At 46.9% G+C, this 22,440-nt stretch overlaps 2 protein-coding genes across 6 annotated transcripts in view; one reads left to right on the plus strand and one right to left on the minus strand.

Annotated features, from left to right (window-relative positions):
* The window catches only part of USP24 (ubiquitin specific peptidase 24), a 61,450-nt gene extending 46,371 nt beyond the window's left edge, over positions 1 to 15,079 (plus strand). For 2 of the 5 annotated variants that reach the window (XM_050977293.1, XM_050977295.1), the window contains 19 exons: positions 315 to 439; positions 1,010 to 1,151; positions 2,035 to 2,185; positions 3,183 to 3,278; positions 3,926 to 4,029; positions 4,114 to 4,227; positions 4,937 to 5,033; positions 5,267 to 5,383; positions 5,972 to 6,064; positions 6,362 to 6,467; positions 7,322 to 7,443; positions 7,900 to 8,013; positions 8,259 to 8,324; positions 8,595 to 8,661; positions 10,680 to 10,758; positions 11,278 to 11,353; positions 12,045 to 12,131; positions 12,610 to 12,720; positions 12,876 to 15,079. In XM_050977293.1, the coding sequence (XP_050833250.1) occupies positions 315 to 439; positions 1,010 to 1,151; positions 2,035 to 2,185; positions 3,183 to 3,278; positions 3,926 to 4,029; positions 4,114 to 4,227; positions 4,937 to 5,033; positions 5,267 to 5,383; positions 5,972 to 6,064; positions 6,362 to 6,467; positions 7,322 to 7,443; positions 7,900 to 8,013; positions 8,259 to 8,324; positions 8,595 to 8,661; positions 10,680 to 10,758; positions 11,278 to 11,353; positions 12,045 to 12,131; positions 12,610 to 12,720; positions 12,876 to 12,938 (1,930 nt within the window). In that variant the 3' untranslated portion in view covers positions 12,939 to 15,079. Of the gene's footprint in view, positions 1 to 314; positions 440 to 1,009; positions 1,152 to 2,034; positions 2,186 to 3,182; positions 3,279 to 3,925; positions 4,030 to 4,113; positions 4,228 to 4,936; positions 5,034 to 5,266; positions 5,384 to 5,971; positions 6,065 to 6,361; positions 6,468 to 7,321; positions 7,444 to 7,899; positions 8,014 to 8,258; positions 8,325 to 8,594; positions 8,662 to 10,679; positions 10,759 to 11,277; positions 11,354 to 12,044; positions 12,132 to 12,609; positions 12,721 to 12,875 lie in introns of those variants that run through there. The other 3 variants (XM_030226315.2, XR_007778049.1, XR_007778050.1) reach the window with 3 other exon arrangements.
* A 1,879-nt stretch (positions 15,080 to 16,958) lies between these two features.
* On the minus strand, positions 16,959 to 21,343 carry PCSK9 (proprotein convertase subtilisin/kexin type 9). The gene is made up of 11 exons (XM_030226589.2): positions 21,305 to 21,343; positions 21,069 to 21,192; positions 20,735 to 20,868; positions 20,258 to 20,399; positions 19,987 to 20,183; positions 19,681 to 19,864; positions 19,235 to 19,405; positions 18,863 to 19,002; positions 18,607 to 18,772; positions 18,216 to 18,397; positions 16,959 to 18,007 (listed from the first exon to the last, which is right to left on the minus strand). The coding sequence occupies exons 1-11, from the start codon at positions 21,326 to 21,328 to the stop codon at positions 17,846 to 17,848; spliced, it is 1,626 nt and encodes a 541-aa protein (XP_030082449.2). The 5' UTR covers positions 21,329 to 21,343; the 3' UTR covers positions 16,959 to 17,845.
* Positions 21,344 to 22,440: the final 1,097 nt, after the last annotated feature.

The following is a 22,440-nucleotide window of genomic DNA, read 5'->3' on the forward strand; positions in this document are numbered from 1 at the left end:
CTTCCCTTTCTCAGCACCTACCATGACACAGTGATATGGGACATCACAGAATAAAATTCTCATTAATTCTTATGTACCTTGTATTGCAGTTTGAGGGCTTCCTGACTTGCAGGTGATGTGCTTCTCATAGTTTTAATCAAGGTTATTTTTTAAAATGCAACTTTGACATCAGTTGAACTAAGCTTTCTTCTTACTGTCAAAACAAATGTGAGTTCAGGCTTGTCACTTCTAGGCTGTTCAGGGTGGTTTGTTTTTTTACTGAGACAATCAACTAACTTTGTTTCTGTTGTGTTTCTGTTCTGTTTTGATCACAGAGGATGTGGAAAAGGAAAGTGGTATAAATTTAATGACACCGTCGTTGAAGAATTTGATTTGACTGATGAAACCCTGGAATATGAATGTTTTGGTGGAGAATATAGACCTAAAGTCTATGATCAATGTAAGCAGAAGTACAGACAGTAGCTTCAATTTCTTACTGATTTCAGTAGCAGTAGAGCTTAGTCCATTATAGGTACTTTGAATTACTTGGACTAATACTCCTTCTGATCCATTTTTCCCCTAAAGCCTTCCCTTTACTGAAGGACAGAACAGCTTGTGTATGGCTTAATATGAATTAAGCCATACTCACTGTTATTTAGCACTTTGTAGACTTAATAATAGAGATTGAAAAGCAAAAATGGTACCTTGTTAATATAATTTTAAAAAAGCCCCAACCAAACATAAAACAGCCCTTATTTTAGGCTAGTGAGAATGGCTTCATGGAACACCGTGTGGCATCATATTGTTGAACTTTTCAATGCTTTAAGGAATTTATTCCAAGTACATTTCCAATATTCACCTGTTTCATAATTCAGACACTTTTAATCACTGACACAGACTGATGTTTTGATCTAACAAATGTACACCACTGCAGTTCACATTACTTGTACCCCCAGCTTTGCTTCCATACAGGAATGGGAAAGGCACTAAACCTTCAAGGGCCTTGATGGGCTGCCTTTTGTCCCCACAGCAAATCCCTACCCCGACGTGCGCCGGCGCTACTGGAACGCCTACATGCTGTTCTACCAGAGAGTGTCCGAGCAGAACTCCCCGGTGCTGCCCAAGAAAAGCAGAGTCAGCGTCGTGCGTCAGGAAGCTGAGGACCTCTCCTTGTAAGTTCCTCTTGTGTCCACAAAGGTTGCTCTCTTATTGATACCTAGACCTCTCTCTGTTGGAATACCAGGCTCTTTCTGGCTCCAAGGTCAGGGCAAATAAAACTCAGATGTTGGTTTTGAAGTCTCACTCTGAAGTTTATTATCCTTATCTATTACAATGTCATGAGATGTGAGCTCTCTCTAACAAGGAGGAAGTGAGCTAAATTGGTGTCCATCCAAGGCTATTTAAGTCCCAATTATCTAATAAACAGTTGACATCTGTATTATTTATGCTTCTAACCCAATTTTCATCACCTGAAACCCATAGCACAGACATCTTTCACCCAATTAGAGAAAACCACCCAGATTCATGAAGAAGGAAGAAGAAAGTGCAAAAAAAAACTAACCCACACCCAAAATTCTTCATCTTGGCTCCCATATATCACCATATACTAAAATCCCACATCTAAGTTTTTTCACCCTGTGAGATCACACAATACTATCCAAACTACACAGACACTGTTTCTGTGCTGTCACTCAATTTTTGAAGCCTTTTCCAAGGTCTCAGGTCAAATGAGGTGTTTACTTGAAGGTTGGCACCCTCAAATTCAGAAAGCTCAAAGTTTTCAGCCAACAGAGTTCCAACATCTCTCCACAACTAACTGAGTAATTCCTGTCCAGCAAAGCAATGTATTGACCTTTCTGTTGTTTTGGGTTGGTTTTTAAGCTGCTTGTTTATTACCATTATTGCAGCAAGTTCAAGCTGACTCACAGCCTCAATAAATATTCAGGCTGTCTTCAAAACTGCCATAAGATCACTCTGGCTGCAATGGTATTTTATACCTAAATGTAGATTTGTTGTGGGATTTCTTTATTCACCTTCAGCTTGTTTATATTTCAGATCTGCTCCCTCTTCACCAGAAATTTCACCCCAGTCATCACCTCGACCCCACAGGCCCAACAGTGACCGTCTGTCCATCTTGACCAAGCTGGTTAGAAAAGGAGAAAAAAAGGGGCTCTTTGTAGAGAAAATGCCTGTGAGGATTTATCAGGTAGAGCACACTGAAAGTGACATAAAATTTGAGTGAGAGAAACATGGTGACTTTTAAAGGTTACCTTGATGTAATTCTCTTGTAGCAAAGCTAGAAAGCAATTCTGGATTCTGACATAAAGTTACTAACAAGCTGTTTAGTGATACTTATTTTAAGTTTCGCTGTAGTTTCTCAAGAAATTGGCGCATCAATTCTTCGCTTTGAAGAAACTGCAGGCAGATTAATCAAACATGAGATCTGGCAGCAGTCAGCATGCAGGCAGGGAGAGACAACAGCAGAGAAAGTGCTTCATTTGGAGTACACTCGAGGAGATGATGGCAAATTGCAGTGATCCTCAAGTTCTTGAGTTCACAAGAGTGTAGAAAGAGGAAGAGCAGTGAAGAGAGCCTGCATCACCCACAAACTCTGCAGGCTGTGTTGGGCCCTCCACATGGGCTGTTTGAGGGCATTAACAGCCACTTTGGGCATTCTTGTGTCTGGGATGGTGTTATTACAATGAACAGAGCTTGGCTCAAATTTATTGAGAGTCTTTCAGCAAAATCTCATTTGGAAAAAGAAGGGCTTGGCATTTAAATACCTTATTGTGGCTGCAGCTTGTAATTACACCAGAGCTCCTAGCTCTCTGCATCTAAATTTGTTAGGCAAGCCTTTCTGGTTTCTTTCTGGTTTGAGGGGTGTTCTCTTGGCTTGTTTATTAAAAACAAGCAGAAAATAGAACTTATCTGCAATTTCTTCCTTTTCTCCCTTAATGGCCAAATGATTCAGTCCCTCATCTGCTGTTTTGTCATATCTTTGAAAGAAAATCACTGGTTTTATACCAGATCTTCTAAATCTCCCTTATGTATTTTTCCCTCTGCTGAAGTAGTGATTCAAAAGGAAACAGAGTAAGTTTGACACTGATTTTTAAACACCACACATTTACATAAAAGATGAAGTTTTAGTTAATGAAGTGTATTTTGACATCATTTTAAATTTTTTTGCCTTCTTTCTTTTATAGATGGTGAGAGATGAAAACTTGAAGTTTATGAAGAACAGAGATGTATACAGTAGTGACTACTTCAGTTTTGTTCTGTCATTAGCTTCCCTGAATGCTGTAAGTATCTGGATTTTAATCTTAGAGTGTTCAAAGTATGTTGGGTAAAAGGGCCACAAAAGCCATTTGGGTCAAACCAGGAAAACTGGAAGAGTTGACATGATTTTGCTTTTCCAGACAAGCTATTCCTTGCCTCCAGTAGTTTTGGATGCTGATGATAACATCTGCCTCAAAGCAAACTGCAGCCTCCTTTTCTAGTACTGGGAGAAACATCATTTTGCCTCAGTAAAATATATTTAATAATCCATACCTTTTATAATGATGCAGACTGAGCCTCTAGAGGGACAGAAATCCCTCTCCATATGGAAGGTCCAAAAGTTGGTGTTAATTATTTCAAAGTTGATAGAGTTTAATTTGTAATAGTTTCTTAATTAAGTTTTTCTAAATGGAGTTATAAACAAACAGCATTTATTAAATTTTTGAAATCCACAGATCTAGTTGGCCTTACAGCAAGTTTGCTCTTGTTTTAGCATATTTATTAAGTAGCACAGTCAGCACTGGAGACTGACTTAGCACAGAAAAATGCTGTGGTTTGTTTTTTCCAAGTGAAGCAAATAACTTGAATAGAACATGTTGATGTGTTTAAGAGACAGTGTGTGTGCTGCAGGCATCCTTTTGCTCTGGAATAAATTGGATATTTCTTACAGACTAAGGTAAAACATCCCTATTACCCCTGCATGGCAAAGGTGAGCTTACAGCTGGCAGTCCAATTCCTCTTCCAAACCTATCTCCGAACCAAGAAGAAACTCAGGTAAGGCAAACAGCAAACATGGTTTAGTTTTGGGAGGTGGTTTTTCCTCCTGGATTACTGACAGTTGTCCCTGTTTTGTTGAAGGGCTGATACAGAAGAATGGATTGCCACCATAGATGCTCTGCTCTCCAAAAGCATTGATGCTTGTCAGTGGTTGGTGGAGTATTTTGTTGGGCCAGAGGGCAGGGAGCTTGTAAAGTAAGTCCTGGTGATTCTGTCTGAGGTGTTTTGTGTCTCAAGTGTGGATAAAGCTTCCTCATAACATGATCTGGCCTATACTGATGTATTCCAAAGACTTGACTGTGCACATTCTTTAAACAGACACTTTAGATTTATTTGGAGTTTTGTTTTTAGTATTTTCTCTGTGCAGCTTTCTGAGAATGTTGAAAATCAAATTAGATAGTGCAGTGTGCATGGAGGAGGATGCAGGTGATGAATTCAGTGAAGGGACTTGGAATGTGCTTAAGTTTGTGTGGTCAGCCCTAGAAGTGGTGAGAAAGGAGAACAAGGTGGAATGTGTTGGGAGTAAGGTAAGTTAAATACTTGCCTGACAAGGATCACAGATGAACTGGAAAGATTTTCTTCTTGCCAAGCTGAGGATCAGCTAATAGGTGCTTTGAAAACAAATTATTGGAGATCTGACATGTTGAAAGTGTATCAGTGTAAAGAAAATATTATCTTTTAATTTGCATTAAAAAACAAGATCTTATGAGAGCTTTTAGAAATATTACAGGCCTTGCTGCAAGCAGGAGTGTGTGAATATAAGTTAAAGCTTACCCACAGAAGTACAATACAAAATGTATCTGGACTGTTAAAATAATAAACACTAAACACCACATTTAATCACAGCAGCTGTGTGTACATGTTGATTCCAGTTCTCTTTGCAGCTTCACCTTTTCTCTTCCAGGACCTTCCTCCTGGAATGCAGCGTGAGGGAGGTGCGAGTTGCTGTGGCCACTATCCTTGAAAAAACCCTCGACAGTGCCTTGCTTTATCAGGAGAAGGTCAGTGGGTGCCACCTCCTCTCCATCATCCCCTTGCTTGGCTCTCCCTGCTGCCTCTTGCTCTGTTTGCAGGCAGAGCTGTGTCAGCTCATCCTCCCCATCCTCATTTCTGGAATAGGTTAATGTTCACCCAGGAGGTGTTTGAAACACTTTGGGTTTTTAAGCAATTGAAACACTTTGAGTTTTTAAGCAGCAGACAGCTCTTTACATTCAAAATATTTTTCTTTTCACAGTTAAAAACTCTACATCAGTTACTGGAGGTGCTACTTGCTCTACTGGATAAAGATGTACCTGAAAACTGTAAAAACTGTGCTCAGTACTTTTTGCTATTCAATAACTTTGTACAGAAGGTAAGAAAACATTTTCTTGTGGCTATTTAACTTTAAAAAGACATTAATAAAGCAGCTAGTGATCTTTATTCATAGAAGAGTTTGCAGCACAGTGAAACTTAAAACTTTTATTAGGAGTAATCAGGTTTGTTTTGTTTTTTTAAATAAATGGCTTTGAATAATGGATTAGGATAAAATCACACAAAAGTATACCAGTGGAAGATGTCATTTCCAGCATCTGAATTTTGGCTGTCTCTTTTGAAGGGTTATATGGGGTTGCTCTTTAAAAAAAAATTATATATACTAAAAAAATGAAGCATTCAGGATTTCTGTTCCATGGGCAGCAGAATAACTGACTGAATTTACTATTTCTATTTCTCTGTTCTTTTTGCCTTCTTTTTTTCATGTAAGATATTTATTGTGCATCTGCTGATTCTGCTCTGGTTTGTGTCATGTGCTGTGTACAATGAGACAGCTCTTTAGCAGTTTATCTTATTGATCTGTGTTGGGATATTATGGGAATTTCAGAGTGGAAAATGCAGGGTTTTTCTCTTGAGCACTAATTCTTCACCTGCACAGGAAGGTAATTTGTTGGTTTTGTCTTCACAGCAGGGAATAAGGGCTAGCAGTCTTCTCCTCAGGCACTCTGCCCTGAGGCACATGGTCAACTTTCTCCTTGGCCCCAACAGGCAGAGCAATCAGGTACAGGCCATCCCCACATTTTTTATGATGTTTAAATTATGAATAAATACTTTTCTCATGGTAGAATAAACAAATCCTTCAATCTCTGCCCAATCTCGTGCAAGTGTGAGCCCACCTATGTGTAGTTAGCATGGAAATTACTGTTTTGGCAGAAGTGAACATGATGTTTTTGATAATAATAACATTTTTACCCGCTCCAAAGTATTAGACCATGGTGCTGAATTGTGAGAACATTATTTTGGCTTAACAAAGTGGATTAAATAAACCAAAGGTAATTAAATCTGTCTTTGACTCAAGCAGAACCGCAGGTGGAGTTCAGCACAGGCACGTGAGTTTGGATATCTTCACAACACTGTAGCACTGCTTGTCTTGCACTCTGATGTCTCCTCACAAAGAAATGTTGGTAAGAATTGTGGTTTTGTCTTTTGGTGCCTTGGCATTTCAGTTACATTGATTGGGAGTAACTTCATAGTAGTGAGGAAAATACGGTGATTTTGAATTTAAGGCAGAAATGGTTAATACAAGTTTGCTTACTTCTGATTTTGCTGTAGATGTATTGAGTGGCAAATAGATAATATTCTGGGGGGATGGAAATCTTGATTCTAACAGTTTTGTACCTTCTTCCCTTCCCCATGTGCCTAAAAGGTCTTTCCTCTTGTGGGTGAATTGAGCTGTGTTGTTGGCTGAACAGACTCCCAGGCTGTATTTTGTTTAGACTTGTGCTGCCTCATGCTAATCTAAAGGGGAGTATTTAGACTAAGCTACTGAATAACAAACAATTAAATACTCTCCTAGTTACTTCTTATGAGAGGCAGAAACAGCTATATAAAGAAAATAAAGGAATAAAAATCTTCAGTTTCCTGAAGGAGAAATTTGACGTTGTCTTTTTAAAGAATAACTTAATTTCTGTCTGAGGTTGAAAGCAGTCAAAAATCAGAAGGTAACGGGGGAATTATAAATAGTCTGGATATGATGAATGTGCAAGAGTGATTGGGAGTAAAACTAAAGCTCAAAGTACTGATAGTCTGTGAACATTTTGCTTTGACCTTCCTGCAGTTCTTCTGTCTGCTGTCACTAAAATAAGTGACACTTCAGTGTGCAAGAGATTTGTTACTCGGAGTGGTAGCACACGAGCTATAAACTAGTTGAGATGAGTGTCATGAAGGATTTCATGGTGCCAGATGAGCAGGGGTGTCTTCAAGGTGTGCTAGAACAAACTAATCTATGAGTGGATTGTTTTTGTATTTGCTGTTATAGCTCCTGGTCTCTTTAAGCAGCGTCCACCTCTCAGCATCACCGCGTCAGGGCCACTTCTGGCACTCCATGAAGAAGTGGAAGCCTTGCTATTCCTGTCTGAGGGAAAACCCTACTTAATGGAGGTATCTGTTCTAAATTCTGACCTGCTTAAACCTAAAAACTTACCTGATACATTCCTTTGACAAATCCTTTCGTGAAAAACACTGAATATCCAAAAAGAGTGGCTATTTTGGGCCTAAACAAGAAGGCACCTTTAGTTTCTTGTCCTCTTCATATTCTAGTGTATCCCTAAGCTTTGGGGCCTGGTTTTATGCACAGTCTGGTTTTATGCACATTTTGCAAGGGCCTGTGCAGCTTTTTACCATGTCAAGGTGCTGCCTGGAGGGGATCTGATTTAATGGATGATGCTCGACCCTTGGAGGTGAGCATCAGGAGCTGTAGGACTGCTGTGAGGGCTGCCTCCTGGGCCATGCAGGCACTGGGGAAAAGAGCTGCATCCTTCCTGGCAGGACAAAGACTGTGTCACAGACTTGTTTTCTGGAAGGCAGCAGTGTGTGAAGGGAGTGCTGTGCCCACAGGTGATGCACGCGCTGCGGGAGCTGACGGGGTCGCTGTCGGTGCTCATGGAGATGGTGGTGTACTGCTGCTTCTGCAACGAGCACTTCTCCTTCACTGTGCTGCACTTCATCAAGGTACACACAAAGCCACGACAAGCCTGTCCCATGGGTGTTTCTCCCAGGTTTTGCTCATCCTCTGTCTTGTGCCATCACCTCAGAACAATCAGTGCACTTTGTTGGATTTGGAGGGGCTGTTGGGGTTTAGGTTTTCTTAATCCTTTACTGTTTAAATTAGTAAATTTTCAAAGATCTGTAAAGCTGTCTTGAAATTCTTTGCTTAACCAGCTTATTTTGCTATCTAACTTTTTCTTAACATGCAGACTCAACTGGAAACTGCTCCTCCTCATGAACTGAAAAACATATTCCAGTTACTCCATGAGATCCTGGTAGGTGGAGGGTGAAACTTGTACAGAATAGATTCTTGTATTGATGTGTAATAAAAAAAGTTGGGACTACATTAGTAATTTCAACATCCACACATATTTTAATCCTTCAGTTTGAAATTTTATTACTTCCTAAATTTCTGTCTTTAATCCATTGACACATGAAACTTCAGTCTTACTTGTTTTGTATGTGGGGTTGGGTAAAACCATTCCATGGAATAGATACAGCATCACACACAACTTACCTAAGTTGATATTTTTCTTTCCTAACAGGTTATTGAAGACCCATTGCAAGTAGAGCGCATCAAATTTGCCTTTGAAACTGAAAATGGATTAATAGGCAAGTAAGCCAGTGGGGGAACACTCCTGTCTCCTACTGACCCTGGTGGTGGTGGTGGTGGTGGTTCACACCATCTCCTGGTTCCTATTCCTTCTAAACTCTTCTAATTCTCAGGAAAAAAACAACTTAGCACATTTGATTTAGCCACTCTCACTCCAAAAATGCTCTAAGAAAATCCAAAATAAGCATTGGAATGTTACAGTGACAGCAAACTAGGAAGGAATTGATCAGGAAAGAAAGCTAACTTATTTAAATAAGGGCAGATCAGGGTGTATATGTAATGGGGGGGAAGAAAAGTACCTTTGATTACAATAACAGAGGAACTGTCTGAATCCTTAAAACTGTCTGTAACCTTAAAATTAATTTTTATTTCCTACATATCTCAAGAAGCTGCCAATCTTTTTGTTTTGTCAGCATCCTAATTACCATAAAAAGAACCTGGTTCAGCCCAGCAGGATGCTTGCCCTGCTGCCTGCAGTAGAGCCCCACAGTTGGACAGGTGGCTCCCACCTGTTGCTGCTCATACCAGGTGTTGTCCTTCCATTAGATACAAAACTTTACTGAAGTTACTGAAGCATTCAAAAGCAACAGAAAAAAACCCAGAAGTAATAAGATATAACTTATATAAAGAAATAACTTATCTAATGTGCATCAGGAGAAGCAGCTTTGGTGTGTAAATGAAATGTGGGGGTCACACAGAGAGCCCCTCTGATGGGTTAGTGCAGCTGGAGCAGCTCTTTCTTGGCTGTTTGGATGAGGAGCTGCTTCAGATTGTGGCTTTCACCTTCAGTTATTTTGGATTCTGATTTAGTGAGAAGGACTATTTAGCTTTGTACTTTATTTCTCTCATCCCTGCTCCCCTGTTTAGTAGTTTCTGTGTGTTGCTGATGGCAGAGAAGGAAATATGCAGCCCTGTAAGAGAATAGATAAGTGATTATTTTAATTTCTGGATAAATTGGTCCCAGTTGGACCAATTCTGTGCTGTAACTTGAGCAATACATGACCTTTTTTCCTCTGCAGAGGAGAAGTGCAAGTGTTCAATTGGATTTTTATGTTAAAGGCTTTGAGAACTGCCCTGAGGTTTGGGAGTGAAAGTTGTAGTTTTACCTTGAAGTTTCCTCCCCACAGCATTGAACAGCATCCCTCACATTGACTGGTTTTAATCCAGGAAAGGGAAATCAGCACATAATAGGTTTTGGTGCTCCTTAATAGGATGTTTGTGCATTATTTGTAGAACAGCAGTGCTATAATTTTTATCATCTGCTCTGCTTCAACAGTATTAAAACTGGCATTTTGCAGTTCCCAAACAATTTTTGCCAGCTTTGGAGGTTTCACTACAGCATTCTGTGCTGACTGCTATGGACAGAGCAACTTTTGAGTAGCAAATCTGATTGGGGCAGCTCCGTGGAAATCTTTGTTCTTTTCCTCAGTCAGAGAATTTTGTTCAAGAGGTGGGAATTCATGGTGGGGAAAACTTGGGGTAGGAATGGCCTGGGGTTTTGCCTGAGTCTCCCATGGAACAGTTTCATGGCTGTTGAATTCTGCTATGCTTGTTTATGTGGAGAAGCTTTAAACATTCCTCTGGCTTTGCAAACTTTGATCCAGGTGGAAGCTGGTGATCTGGTTCATTTATGGGGGTATCAGAGAAATTTTTTTTTCCTTCAGACAAATGTAACCATAGTGATTATCTAGCATAGAATGGATTATAGGGGAAAAATAACTGCATTAGGGCTGTTTAAAATTCAGGTACTGCATTTGAAAGATCAAAGTAAAAATGCAGCAATTCTATTTTTAATCCAGTAGAGTTGTGGAAGCACTTAGAGCAGTGTGTTTAACACAAATACTCATGCTCACATCTGTAGAAACAAAATCTATTCCATAACTTAAAATTTTAGCTTCATTTTTGCTTCCAGACTAGCTGGGACATGGAAATCTGGGTTGTGGTTTCTAATCCATGTGGGTTGGGGTTTCTTATCCATGTGGGTTGTGGTTTCCAATCCATGTGTTTCTCCCCACAGCCTTGATGCACCACAGCAACCACGTGGACAGCAGCCGTTGCTACCAGTGTGTCAAGTTCCTGGTTACCCTGGCTCAGAAGTGAGTAATGAAGGTTTCAGGCTTTAACCCCATCCCTGCCTTAGTTCCCTCTGTGACTATTGTAAAACCTACTACTCCTGGTTTTGATCAGTTTTTTATCCTTTGTTGGTACCTGAAAGGATTTCTCAGGTAACAAAAGGTAAATGCTGTTTATGAAGAAAAAGCCCATTCTGCACAGCAGAGTCTGACATTAACACCAGATAAACATAGGGAAGCTGTTCCAGGTTTTTGAAATATTATGAGTCCTAAATTCTCTTTGTTTACAACTTGGCATATGTCCCAATAAAGCATAATTCTGAAATATGTGAACCTGTGGAGTAGACTGCTTTGAGTAAATTTTTCTAAAATTATTGCTTTTACTAATTCAATTATCAGCAGAGCTGTAGAGTTTAAGTCAGTTTGCAGTGATAACAGTGCACACAGAGGGCAGCAGTGCAAAGAGAGAGAAGTCTTTGTATTTTTTTTGTGTTGTCCAGAATGCCTTGTTCCTGACTAATGAATATAATTTCAATTCCCAAGGTGCCCTACTGCAAAAGATTACTTCAAGGAGAATTCACACCACTGGAGTTGGGCTGTGCAGTGGCTACAGAAAAAGGTAACAGGGAAATTGTCACTCATTTACAACAACGATCATGGATGGATAATCTCCATCCTCTCCATGGCTCTAAAGACAAAATACTTCATTTTTTACAAGGACTACTTGGATGCAGCTAATCTGATGCAATGCCAGAATTTCAGTAGCCCCCCTCGTGTTTCAGGCCTAAATGCATTTACAGTGAATAAAACCAAGTGTGAATGGTTGCAGTGATTATTCTTTGCTATGTGGGAAGCTTTCAGTGCCACTGTATTCGTGTTGGGAGGCTTCAGCTTTTTTAAAAAAGCAGTTTTCCATTGCCTGTGTGTTGATGCAGGAGGATGTTTAAATGATTGGATTCCTTACAGAACCATCACAGCTTTGCACAAAGCACAGCTGCCAACTGATACAGCTTTTCCTCCCACACGTGTAGTGTTTGTTCTTCCCTCTAAACCCAACATAGTTTGGCCAACAAATCTTTCATAAATCCCCAAGGACACTCTGGAAACTTGGAGCTCAGCAGAAGTTGGGTGCTGGTTTGCAGCTGAAGGACAGTAACCTTTGTGGTTGCATTTAAAGTGTCTCCAGCTCGCTGCTGGAGGATTCAGGAAGCTTTTTCCAGTCTTAGTTCACCCACCATCACAAGTGGTTGAGGCTTTACAAAAGTAAAAATCAAATGGCAAATTTATGGCTTTCTTGGCTTTTTATGCAGATGTCTGAACATTACTGGGCTCCTCAGAGTAACGTGTCCAATGAAACATCCACTGCAAAAACCTTCCAGCGCACTATTTCAGCACAGGTATGTGTCAGTCCTGGCAGAAGATGTTAAACTTGCTTACTTCTTTTCTTGGAAGCACCTTGGGGTTTGGCATGGTTTAGTCACCATCCTTGGAAGTGTTCAAAGAATATGTGGATACAGCACTCGAGGCCATGGTTTAGTGATGAGTGTGGTGGTGGTGGTGGTTTGGCAGTTGGGCTTGATGATCTTAAAAGGTCTTTTCCAGCTTTAATGATTCTGTGATATTTCAGTGCATTTCAGGCTGGTTTTCCTTTAGAAGCTCAGCCCCTGTGGTTGTTCCTGGAAAAAATTAACCCTTGAGTGATATTAGTGAGTACTCACTGATGAGTGTTCACTCATTAGTGGTGACTCAGCTGTCTCACTACAGCAGCTATTATCATTTTAAAACAATAATAATAAAACAATAAAAAATATTAAAAATGTGAAAGGAAGGGATCACCACAACTCCTGACACTCTCTTGGACTGTTTGCAACTCAGGACACTCTGGCCTATGCCACAGCCCTGCTGAATGAGAAGGATCAGTCTGGAAGCAGCAATGGGTCAGAAAGCAGCCCTGCCAATGAGAATGGAGAGAGGCACCTGCAGCAGGTAAAATGAGGGCAGATTTACCCCCTGGTGGTGCCTCTGTGGGGCAGCTGGTCCCTGGGGCTCGAGTCAGAACCATCACTGACCATACTGTGAACAATTGTGCATCTTACAAAAGTGACTGTGTGCTTCTCTCCCTGTCCCTTTGTGTTTGAAAGGGCTCAGAGTCTCCTATGATGATTGGGGAGCCTAAAAGTGACCTTGATGATGTTGACCCTTAGAGGAGATCCCTGTGAACACAAGAACCAGCTCAAACATTCAATGCCTGGTCCCTGCTGGAACTGGAGTCGTGTTGCTGATGCCATTGGGAGTCTGGGGGAGCAGTGGCTTCACAGGGCCAGAGGAGATGCTGGAGGAGGTTGTTTCCCTGCAAGATAAAAGGATTTTTTTAGCCACAAAGGCTTCAGATCAACAAATGCTCTAGAAAACTGCATCTTCACCTGCAGTAGCTTGTGACAGTCCAAAACACCAAAATCAAGTTTGTCAAGAAGATTTTATCAAATACACAAACGCTAGTGGTTGAATTTTTATGTGAACATTAAATGAGTGAATGTAAAACTGTTGCTTTTCTGTGATGCTGCAAAAAGAAAAAAATTCTTTTGGTTTTTATACAGGAAAAAAAAAAGGAAACAGACTGCCCTTATGTATGGAGGGCAAATTTTTAATCTTTCTGATAATATTGAATAGGAATATTCAAATTTCTGTAAAGATGTGTGATGACTTACATTTCATTGTAAAATATTAGTTAAAGAATGGGTTTACATAAGGACTTCTGTATTTAATATGTCTCCCTGCTAATTTGTAAAGCTCTTGATGAGGAAGATCAGCAGGATTGCTCTGTAAGAAGAGTGATTCCTTACTGAATGATTTGGTAAAGGAGCTCTGGAATGAGTCATCTTTCCCAGTACCCTTCCAAAAACCCTTCAGACAGCTGGGAAGGGCAGTAAAAGAAAAGCTTTGTTCTCTAGGTATGCAAGCATTTATTATTCAAGGATGTTGGTGAATAAAAAAAATAAAGAAAAAGTTAATGAGTAGTTTAAAAGAAAAAAGCACTTTAAGAAGGAATTCTGTTGCAGTTTTACTCATTAAATTTTTTTAACCTTTGGAGACATATTGAATAAAATGTAGTCTCAGTCATGGATCTGCAATCACTTGCTTATGCTTTGAAATAACTGAGAAAGTTGGTATTGGTTGTACATGATGAATAATTCCTTGAGTGAGCTGGGAACACTGTTGTGCAGATTTTAGAGCAATTTTAACACAGGGAAAGAAAGAATTGGCTTTGTTTGCATTTTCACTTGACCAGGCAACGTTTAAAATATCACAGCTCTTTTAATTTGCTCACAAATAACTGGAAACCAGTTGGGATGATTTGAGCACAGTTTTGTTTTCTATGTCAAGTGCAGTTCAGTGATTTCTGGCTCTGGATTCAAGCTTCTTTTGTGCCAACTAACTTCATCTTTTGTACATTTTGTGTTTGTCACATTTTCTGCACTGCTTTTTGCCTTTATTTATGGATTCTGCCTTACTTTTAAAAAATTATATATACAAACATGCACAGAAACGGGGGACATCTTAAGGAGTGCCTGGGTACCTCCAGAATAGACAAATTTGCCAAGTTAAAGGCACAACCAGCCAAAAAGTGCCTTTTTTTGTTTCTTTTCACAGGCTGCTGCCAAAACACAGAGCAGCAGACAGCTTTTCACTGTTGTGCACTAATATTGAAAGTAACCAGTCATTTCACTGTTGGAAGGAACCACGGGGTGTGATGTCAGCTGTACAGCTTTGTAACTTATTGTGGGGTAGGATGGATTGCAGGGGGGCACCACAAGCTCTTCACAGGCACAGGGCAGAGTTAGCATTTTGTAAATGTTTCTGACGACGTGCTGGGACGTTTTTAAATTAATTTGGAATTAATCATTTCTTACAGAACCCCCCCCCCTTCCTTCCCCCACCCCTCAAATGCTTTGGTAATGGGCCATGAATCTTCCCAAGGAGTCAGTAGACAGCGGTGATGGGAAAAGCTGGTCATGTTCCCATGGGTTGGCACCACTTGTCACTTCAGGTTCCTGTTGTTTCCTATGGAAACAACATCCTCACTAGCCGCAGGCCCAGGGAAGCCTTGGTGGGAATTGCAGCAGGATGGCTCATCACCACTGTCTCCTTGAAACCAATACAAACTTTTTCACCCTTCTGCTCACGCTTGTACAAAGTCAGTGGTTATCATTTGCAATGAGATGATACTTGGTCACTTATTTTTGTTTCCAGCTGCTGTCATTTGAACCTGCTGAAGATTATTTTTTTGGAAAATAGAGTTCGACAAAAAAAAAAAAAAAAAAAAAAAAAAAAAAAGACAACCAAACTAGTTTTTGTGTAAATTGTGATGCATTTATATGTTGTAATTTTTACTGCCAATCTTTTTGGATGAAAATGTTTTTATACAGCTTACAAAATGTTCAGTGAGGAGCAGCCACAGCCTGCCTGTGAGCACCTGAGGAGATACTGTCCAATTAATGCATAGACATTTGGCACTGGAAAAATAGGCAGTCTTGATGAACAGTCTTGGGATTCCTGGTCAATGGAATAAAGTTATTCCTTTCACAGAAAACTGGTGTAATCTTTAGACTGTGCACACACTGCTACACTCTTGTCTTGTTGATCCTCTTACCCTGAACCTCCCTGGGCCAGCCCTGCAGATGCTGAGCTCCTCAAGGGTGCCCTGATTGCTGCTCTGGCTCCTGTCCAGAGTCACTGGAAGCAGCTGAGTGGCCCTGGAGCTGCCCTGCTGTATATCCTTATGCCACAGCGTGTGCTGGGGCTCTGTCACATCTGTACCTCTGTGCAGCTTCTCCTGCCTCAGCAGAGAGATTTACCCTGGCCACGCTCACAGTGGAGGATTAGAGTGGATTTTGTGGGTCAGATCTGAGATTTGTGGGTGAGCTGGGTGTGAATTCATCCTGCCTCCCACAGGGGCAAGGGCCAGAGGGTGCACACAGAGCTGGTGTTTCATTACTCACTTCTCTGGGAACCAGGAGCTGCCATCCCCCCTCTGCCTTTGTCCCCGGCTCTAAGGACAAGCACTTCCACTTTTCCAGCCTCTGCTCTCCCCTGGTGGTCCTGGGAGCATGGACTGGGCATTGCAAAGTGCTGCCAGGACTGGGATCAGCACCCCTGGGATCAGCCCTGCTCTCCTGACTGTGAGAGGCTTTTCCACCTACCCACATACAAGGCACAAAGCAAGGGCTAATCTTTTAATATTGTTTCCTTCCACCAGGTTTATGAAGGCTTGAGCTGAGCTGGGGAAGCTCTGTCTGGCTCATCAGGCGTGGAACAAGCTCTCACCTTATGCTGGATCCTCCCCTCTGCCAGGGCAGGCAGCAGAGCTGAAATCCTGATGTGTGTTTTGAGAGGTGACAGCCCGAGGAGCCTGCTGAAAAATCACCCTCGGTGTCAGAGCTGTCCAGGAGCTCTCAGGCTGACATCCCTTTTCCTTTTCTGCCTCTTTGTGCAAAATTCAGGTTCCAGCTGAATGAAATTATGGGCTGTAATTATGTCCATGTTATATAATTACATGTTTAGATTGGGGTTGGGCTTTTGCCAGCTTTGGTTAACAAGTTAGAATTAGTTTCAACCTTTCAAAGTGGTGTTTTGTGCTGGGTTTGTATTCTCCTGCCAATTAAAGCCAGAGTCACAGAGCTGCAGGGGGCTTTTGGATTGGGAAAACACCCAACCCAGTCAAGTCTGACAGGTTAACCTGGAGCTTGTGGTATCAAACTGCATTTTTTTTAAATCTATCCTCAGATAACACCACAAAAATTACATATTGTAGCACCAGGAGGCTGCTGAGAGAAAAGTGAGACCCAGCTTTGGTGGCTGCTGGTGCTTCTCAGCCTTTCCCTGCTGTTGGCATCTCTCTGAGCCAAGCTTTGTCTCCTTCCTGGGGCTCTAGCCCTTCCAAAGTGAAAGAACAGCAGCAACCCCAGTTCAAGGGCACATTCCCAAAGCTGGCTGATGTTTGTTTCCATAACTGGAAGCTTTTCCCCAGCGCCACTGTTGTTAAAACAAACTTCAGGTCTGTGTGTGTGTGGGGACAACACAGTCCCAGAGCACAGCCCAGCTGTGGGCAGGGGTGCCAACTTCCAAAGGTGCCAGGTGCCATCCAGGAGCACCAGATCCCACGTGAGGGCTGCTCACTGACAAAGCAGAATCCCTGCTGGATGGGTCCCCCTTCCCTCTTCCTGACAGTTCCCCAGGGGGATGTCTGTGAAGGCAGACAAAGGACCACAAGAGCACAGGTCTATGAGTTTTATTTTAAAAAGACATTTATAAAACGCTCATTTATAAAACTCCAAGTAAATATTTAGGGTACAAATGTAAAAACTAAGGTGCTATGAAAGATTTTTCTTTGTTCTGGGGTTTTTTTAAGGAATTACAGCTTCCTACAGTTCTATGTGTCTTGGGAAGACCAGAAACTGTTAACACATAACACCAGCAGATCATTAACTTTGACTCAACAACAAAAAAAGCACTAATGAAGCAGTAGCTGACTGTAGCAATGCAGATAAAAATCTAATTAACCAAGCAGGCTGTTTAAACTAAGGCCCTTACACTTGACTCAAAAGTAAAGAAATCTCCTAGGAATTCGATTAGGCAATTATAAAACTGCCCAAAAATGGCTAAACTAAGATTTTCCAGGTGCTAAGCAGCATTAGCTGACAACTAATGAGCAACTAAGCAGGAAAGGAAGGAGTGATCCTCACAACACTTTTTTCTTTAAAAAGCGGTGGATTTTTCCTATGTTGGGTGACAACACCACGGCTTCTTCTGTCAAGGTGTTTATAGGAAGACTCAGTGCACGGCAGGGAAAGGATTTTGGGATGACTCCAGTGATGGGACAGGGCTCCAGCTGCATGGGGGATGCTTGGAGAGCTCTTTAAGAGCCACCCTTGATGCTGGCCCTGGATCCTGACCCCGCTGTGTGCAAGGGGGAGACAAGTTTGATCATCACCTGCATGCCGGAGCGTGGATTGTTCTGGAAACCCTGGAAAGGCACCGAGCCAGGGACACACCAGTCCAGCAAGGCCTCCAGCCCTGCTGTGCCCCAGGAGCCACCCCTCCAGCTCTGTCCCTACGGCCGGCTCCGGCAGCAGATGGCAATGGCCACGGCCGAGCTGCTGCCAGGGCCAGCGGCTGCCACGCAGGAATTGTCCTGGGCGTGGGCTCCCGAGGGGCTCTGGGGCAGGGTGTGACAGCCTGTCAGGGTCCAGCCATCCTCACAGGACACTGTCACCTAACGGGGGGAGAGGTCACCATCCACGGGTCAGCACAGGGCCAGGGCCTGCCCAGCCCCGATGTGACTGCTGTCACCCGTCCCATTACAGCTGGGGACAGCAGTGAAGGCTGGGGTTGGGACAGCCACACCCAAAAGCCATCAGAGTGGCAGAGGGACAGCAGAGACAAAGACAACAGCATGGCAGAGGAGCACAGCCCATCCCTACCTTCTCCTCATGTTCCAGGGCCGTGTGCTCCTTCAGCCGGCACTCGAGGCTGGCACTGGGGCAGCACAAGGCGTGTGCCACAGCCTCTGTCCTGCTGGCACAGCGGCTGGGCCCCCTCTCCAGCCCCTCCACGGGCCTGCCACCAGCACCCAGCACCACGGATGGGGAGTGGAAACTGCACCCTGCCCGGGGGAGAGGGGATATTGGCACAGGGCAGCCATGGCAGCATCCCAGCGCACACAGTGGTGCCAAGGATGTCCCCAGAGAGCCCTGAACCTTCCCCACCTCCTGCACACAGCACATGCACCCTCAGACCCAAATTCCACTGTTTCTGGTAGAAATACCCTCGTCCATCAGGCTCAAAGGTCTAACCCCGGGGGTTGGGTGTTACCGGTCAGCACGTGGTCTCCTGGGGAGCACTCGGCCCCCCCGGCCCCGGGGGATCCGGCCTTGATCCGGCATCCAGCCCTGGGCCACGTGCAGCACCTGGCGATGGCATAAACGCCCTGGTCCCCGAAGGCAACGTGGGCCACGCACTGCTTCTGCCCGTCCTTGTCCTGTGCATGGGGCAGCGCAGCGTCACCTCGGGGGGCCGGGGACAGCCCTCCGAGGCCAGCGGGCCCTCCAGGGGCAGCAGCTCTGCTCACCTCCATGTGCTCCCCCAGCCGGCTGCCGCTACGGGAGAAGCTGGAGCAGCTGAGCATCTCCTCGGTGCTGGCGCAGCGAGCCACGGCCCTGGCGTGCCGGGCGGGCCCCGACCACACCGAGCGGCAGAGCAGCCGCTCCTCTGCAACGGGGCCGGGGGTCAGCGGCGGGGACACCCTCAGTGCCACCCTCAGTGTCACCCTCAGTGTCACCCAGCGCCCACAGCACCGACCAGGCTCCATCTGCCCATCCCTGCCAGCGGCTGCAGCCAGACACAGCTCCGGGGACATTCCCTGCCGTGCTTCCACCCCGGCGCTTCTTTCCTGCTAAGGGCAGAGCTGTGCCGAGCACCCAGCAGGCAGCGAGGTCCTTACCTGCCCCCAGCCGGGCGGGCAGCCTTGCCACGCTGTTGGGTGTCTGCAGGCGCTGCTCCTCCGGGATCCACGCCGTGTCCATGGCGTTCTTGGTGGAGAAGCGCAGGAGGCGCTGGCGGAGCTCGGCCCGGCTCAGCTGGGGCTCGGCGCTGAGCAGCACGGCCGCGATGCCTGCAAGAGCCCGGGAGGCCGCAGTGACAACCAGAGGGGACAGAGCCACCTACGCGGCGCTCCCGTGGGCAGCAGGGCTCCAGAGACACGGCAGAGGCATCTCTGCAGCCCATCGCCCCCTGGAGCGCTGCGCGGGCTGCAGGGCCCGAACGAGACAAACCAACCCCGTGAGTCAGGGAGCACAAAACTGCCCCCAGCTCAGGCATGCCTGGAGCCCAGTGCCAGCATCAGCAAGCGGAGGGCCAGCCCTCCCTGCCCCTCAAGGCGCAGCTCGCCTGCCACATGCGCGGCCGCCTGCGAGGTCCCGCTCCGCGCCGTGAAACACGTGTTGCAGTCGCTGGAGGCGCCGATGATGTCGTCCCCCGGGGCAAACAGGTCCACGCAGCGGCCAAAGTTGGTGCCCAGCGTGCCGATGGAGGCGGGTTGGTCCTCGCTGTCGGTGGCACCGACCGTGATGACCTGGCAGTGACAGGGAGCACGGGAGGGTGGCGCGCCCAGCCCCAGCCCGCACCGCTAACCCGGGGGATGACCTGCAGGGGATGAGGTGGCAGCCAAGCCTCAGGGTCCCCCACAGCCCGTACCTCCGGCTCGGAGGCAGGAGAGTAGAGGCAGGCATCGTCCTTGTAGTTGCCGGCAGCCGCCACCATGACCGCTCCCGTCCGTGCCAGCCGCCGGCAACCCGCGTTCAGCGCGGGGCTCTGCGCGCCGGCCAGGGGCAGCAGCACCACCCGCGGCGCGTTCGGCCGAGCCTCCAGCGTGCTCCTGATCAACTCCAGGGCTGCGAGGGACAAGACACCATCGCAGGAAGCTCCGGGAGGGATCCTGCTGCTCTCGGGGCACGGGGTCACTCACCCATGAGGGTGCCGCTGACGGTGCCCTTCCCCTGGCAGTTCAGCACCCGGAGGCTGCGGATGTTGGCGCCCCTGGCCACGCCGGCGTCGCGCCCGCTCAGCACCCCGGCCACGTGGGTCCCGTGGCTGTCACACTGGCTGGCCTGGCACGGGCACCGCACTTGCATGCCCCAGCCCGTTGCATCAAAGCAGGTTTGCAATCCCACAAAGTCCCCCCATTCTCTCTTACCCGACACACACCCGTGCTACCCTAGAACACTTTCCTAAAAAGAAGCTCTGCCCGACTCAGCCATAGCTCCAAACAGACCACCTTGAGGGTCCCAATATCCCCCAGGACCACAGCTTCTGTTATCCATCCTGCCCAGCATTTTGGTCCAGGCCAAGTGTCTCCCTTGTCCTGGAAAGCCTCACAAGCCTGGCCAGGATTTGGTGGACACAGAGGGATGCTCTGACCAGGATGCAGCACCTCAGGACTCACCTGCCTGTGGAAGTGGGTGCCATCCTCCTCGGGGATGCTCTCGAAGCCAGTCACAGTCACCCTGCCCTGGATCTCCCGGTGGGTGCTCTGCACACTGCTGTCCAGCAGGTAAATCTCGGCCAGGTCACCTTCATCTGCCAGGGATGGATCAGGGGAGAAAGGCAACCTCCATCACTGTCAGCACAGGCTGCCTGGGCTGCTCCCAAAATGCAGCTCCAGACCTGCAGCACCATGGGGCAGAGGAATATTCCCAATATTTCCACCCCTCAAGTTAAGGAGGGGGGACCTGACTCTTCCTCAAAGCGTATCCCCCCTCACACACCCCAGAGCTTACTGGGAGGGCTGTAGGGGCCCGAGCTGGGCTGTGGCAGCAGGATCCTGCCCAGGTTCCAGGGAATGCTCTGGGCAAAGACGTAAGCATCCTCCTCGATGTACTTCACGTGCGGCAGCTTCAGCGCCTGCGGGGAGGACACAAAGCTCCTATTTCCCCCCAAGGTGGGGCTGCCACTGCCACCAGCGCCCACCGCAGCTGCTGTCCCCTGCCACCACCCTGCCCTCCGCTCCACGTACCGTGTCCAGGACGTCGCTGCTCATCCTCACCAGGAAGGCGGGCAGCAGGTGGAAGACGTGCAGCAGCTCGGCCAGGTGTCCCCGCCGAGCCGCCCGGGCCTGCAGCCGCCGGGCCGTGCCTCGCAGCTCGGCCTCGCCGCCCGCCCGCAGCATCACCACGTAACGCCCGGGCAGCCGCCACGACGCCTGCGGGGACACCGGGATGGGGTTCGGGGGACACACACATACACACAGAGCAGAGTGGCTGTCCCCCCTCCCCACGCTCCTCACCTTGGCGGCGCGATGGAAAGCAGCGGGTCCCGGAGGGGCGGCCCCGACGGCGGCTTCCCCCTCCTCGGCCTCCCGCAGGGCCAGAACCAGCTCAGCCAGCGCCAGCACCAGCGCCAGCTCCAGCGCCCGCGGGGACATCCCGCACCCGACGGGCAGGCGGGAGAGGCCGGGACCCTCGGCGCCGGGGACGGCACCGGCGGAGACCCCCTGCGCGACCGCCGAGGGGCAGGAGTGGACCCGCGGAGAGCACCCGCGCAGGTCCCGGAGCGCGCCCGCGGATGGCAGGTCCCGGAGCGCACCCGCGGATCGCAGGTCCCGGAGCGCACCCGCGGATCGCAGGTCCCGGAGCGCACCCGCGGATCTCCGGTCCCGGAGCGCACCCGCGGATCTCCGGTCCCGGAGCGCACCCGCGGATCTCCGGTCCCGGAGCGCACCCGCGGATCTCCGGTCCCGGAGCGCAGCGGCGGCCGCGGCTCTGCCCGTCTGGCCGGGGCTCAGCGCGGCGGGGCGCGGGTCACGCCGCGTCCGCCGGCCCCATGGGCCAAGCCGGGCGGGTTAAGCATTAACGGGGCTGCGGGGCGGTGGGGCCGCGGGGAGAGGGCGAATGGGGCCGCTGCTCACCCCGGGTCCCGGCGGATCGCTGGGGGCTCTGGCGAGCAAAGCGCAGCCGCTCAAGGACTGTTCTGAGAAAGGGCTGAAAGCTTTAATGTGCCTCCTACTGCCTCACTCCACGAATAATTTCCCGTGAAATCCTCTAATCCTGTTTGGGCATTTTTTACAGAGTCGTCACACATGGCAGATGCCCTTTTTGCGGGATGATATCGGCGCCCTCCCGCGGGTCCCCACGCCGCTTCCCACCTCTGCCC

Source organism: Serinus canaria, chromosome 8, assembly GCF_022539315.1.
Source record: "Serinus canaria isolate serCan28SL12 chromosome 8, serCan2020, whole genome shotgun sequence".
In the NCBI taxonomy this organism is placed as follows: Eukaryota; Metazoa; Chordata; class Aves; order Passeriformes; family Fringillidae; genus Serinus; species Serinus canaria.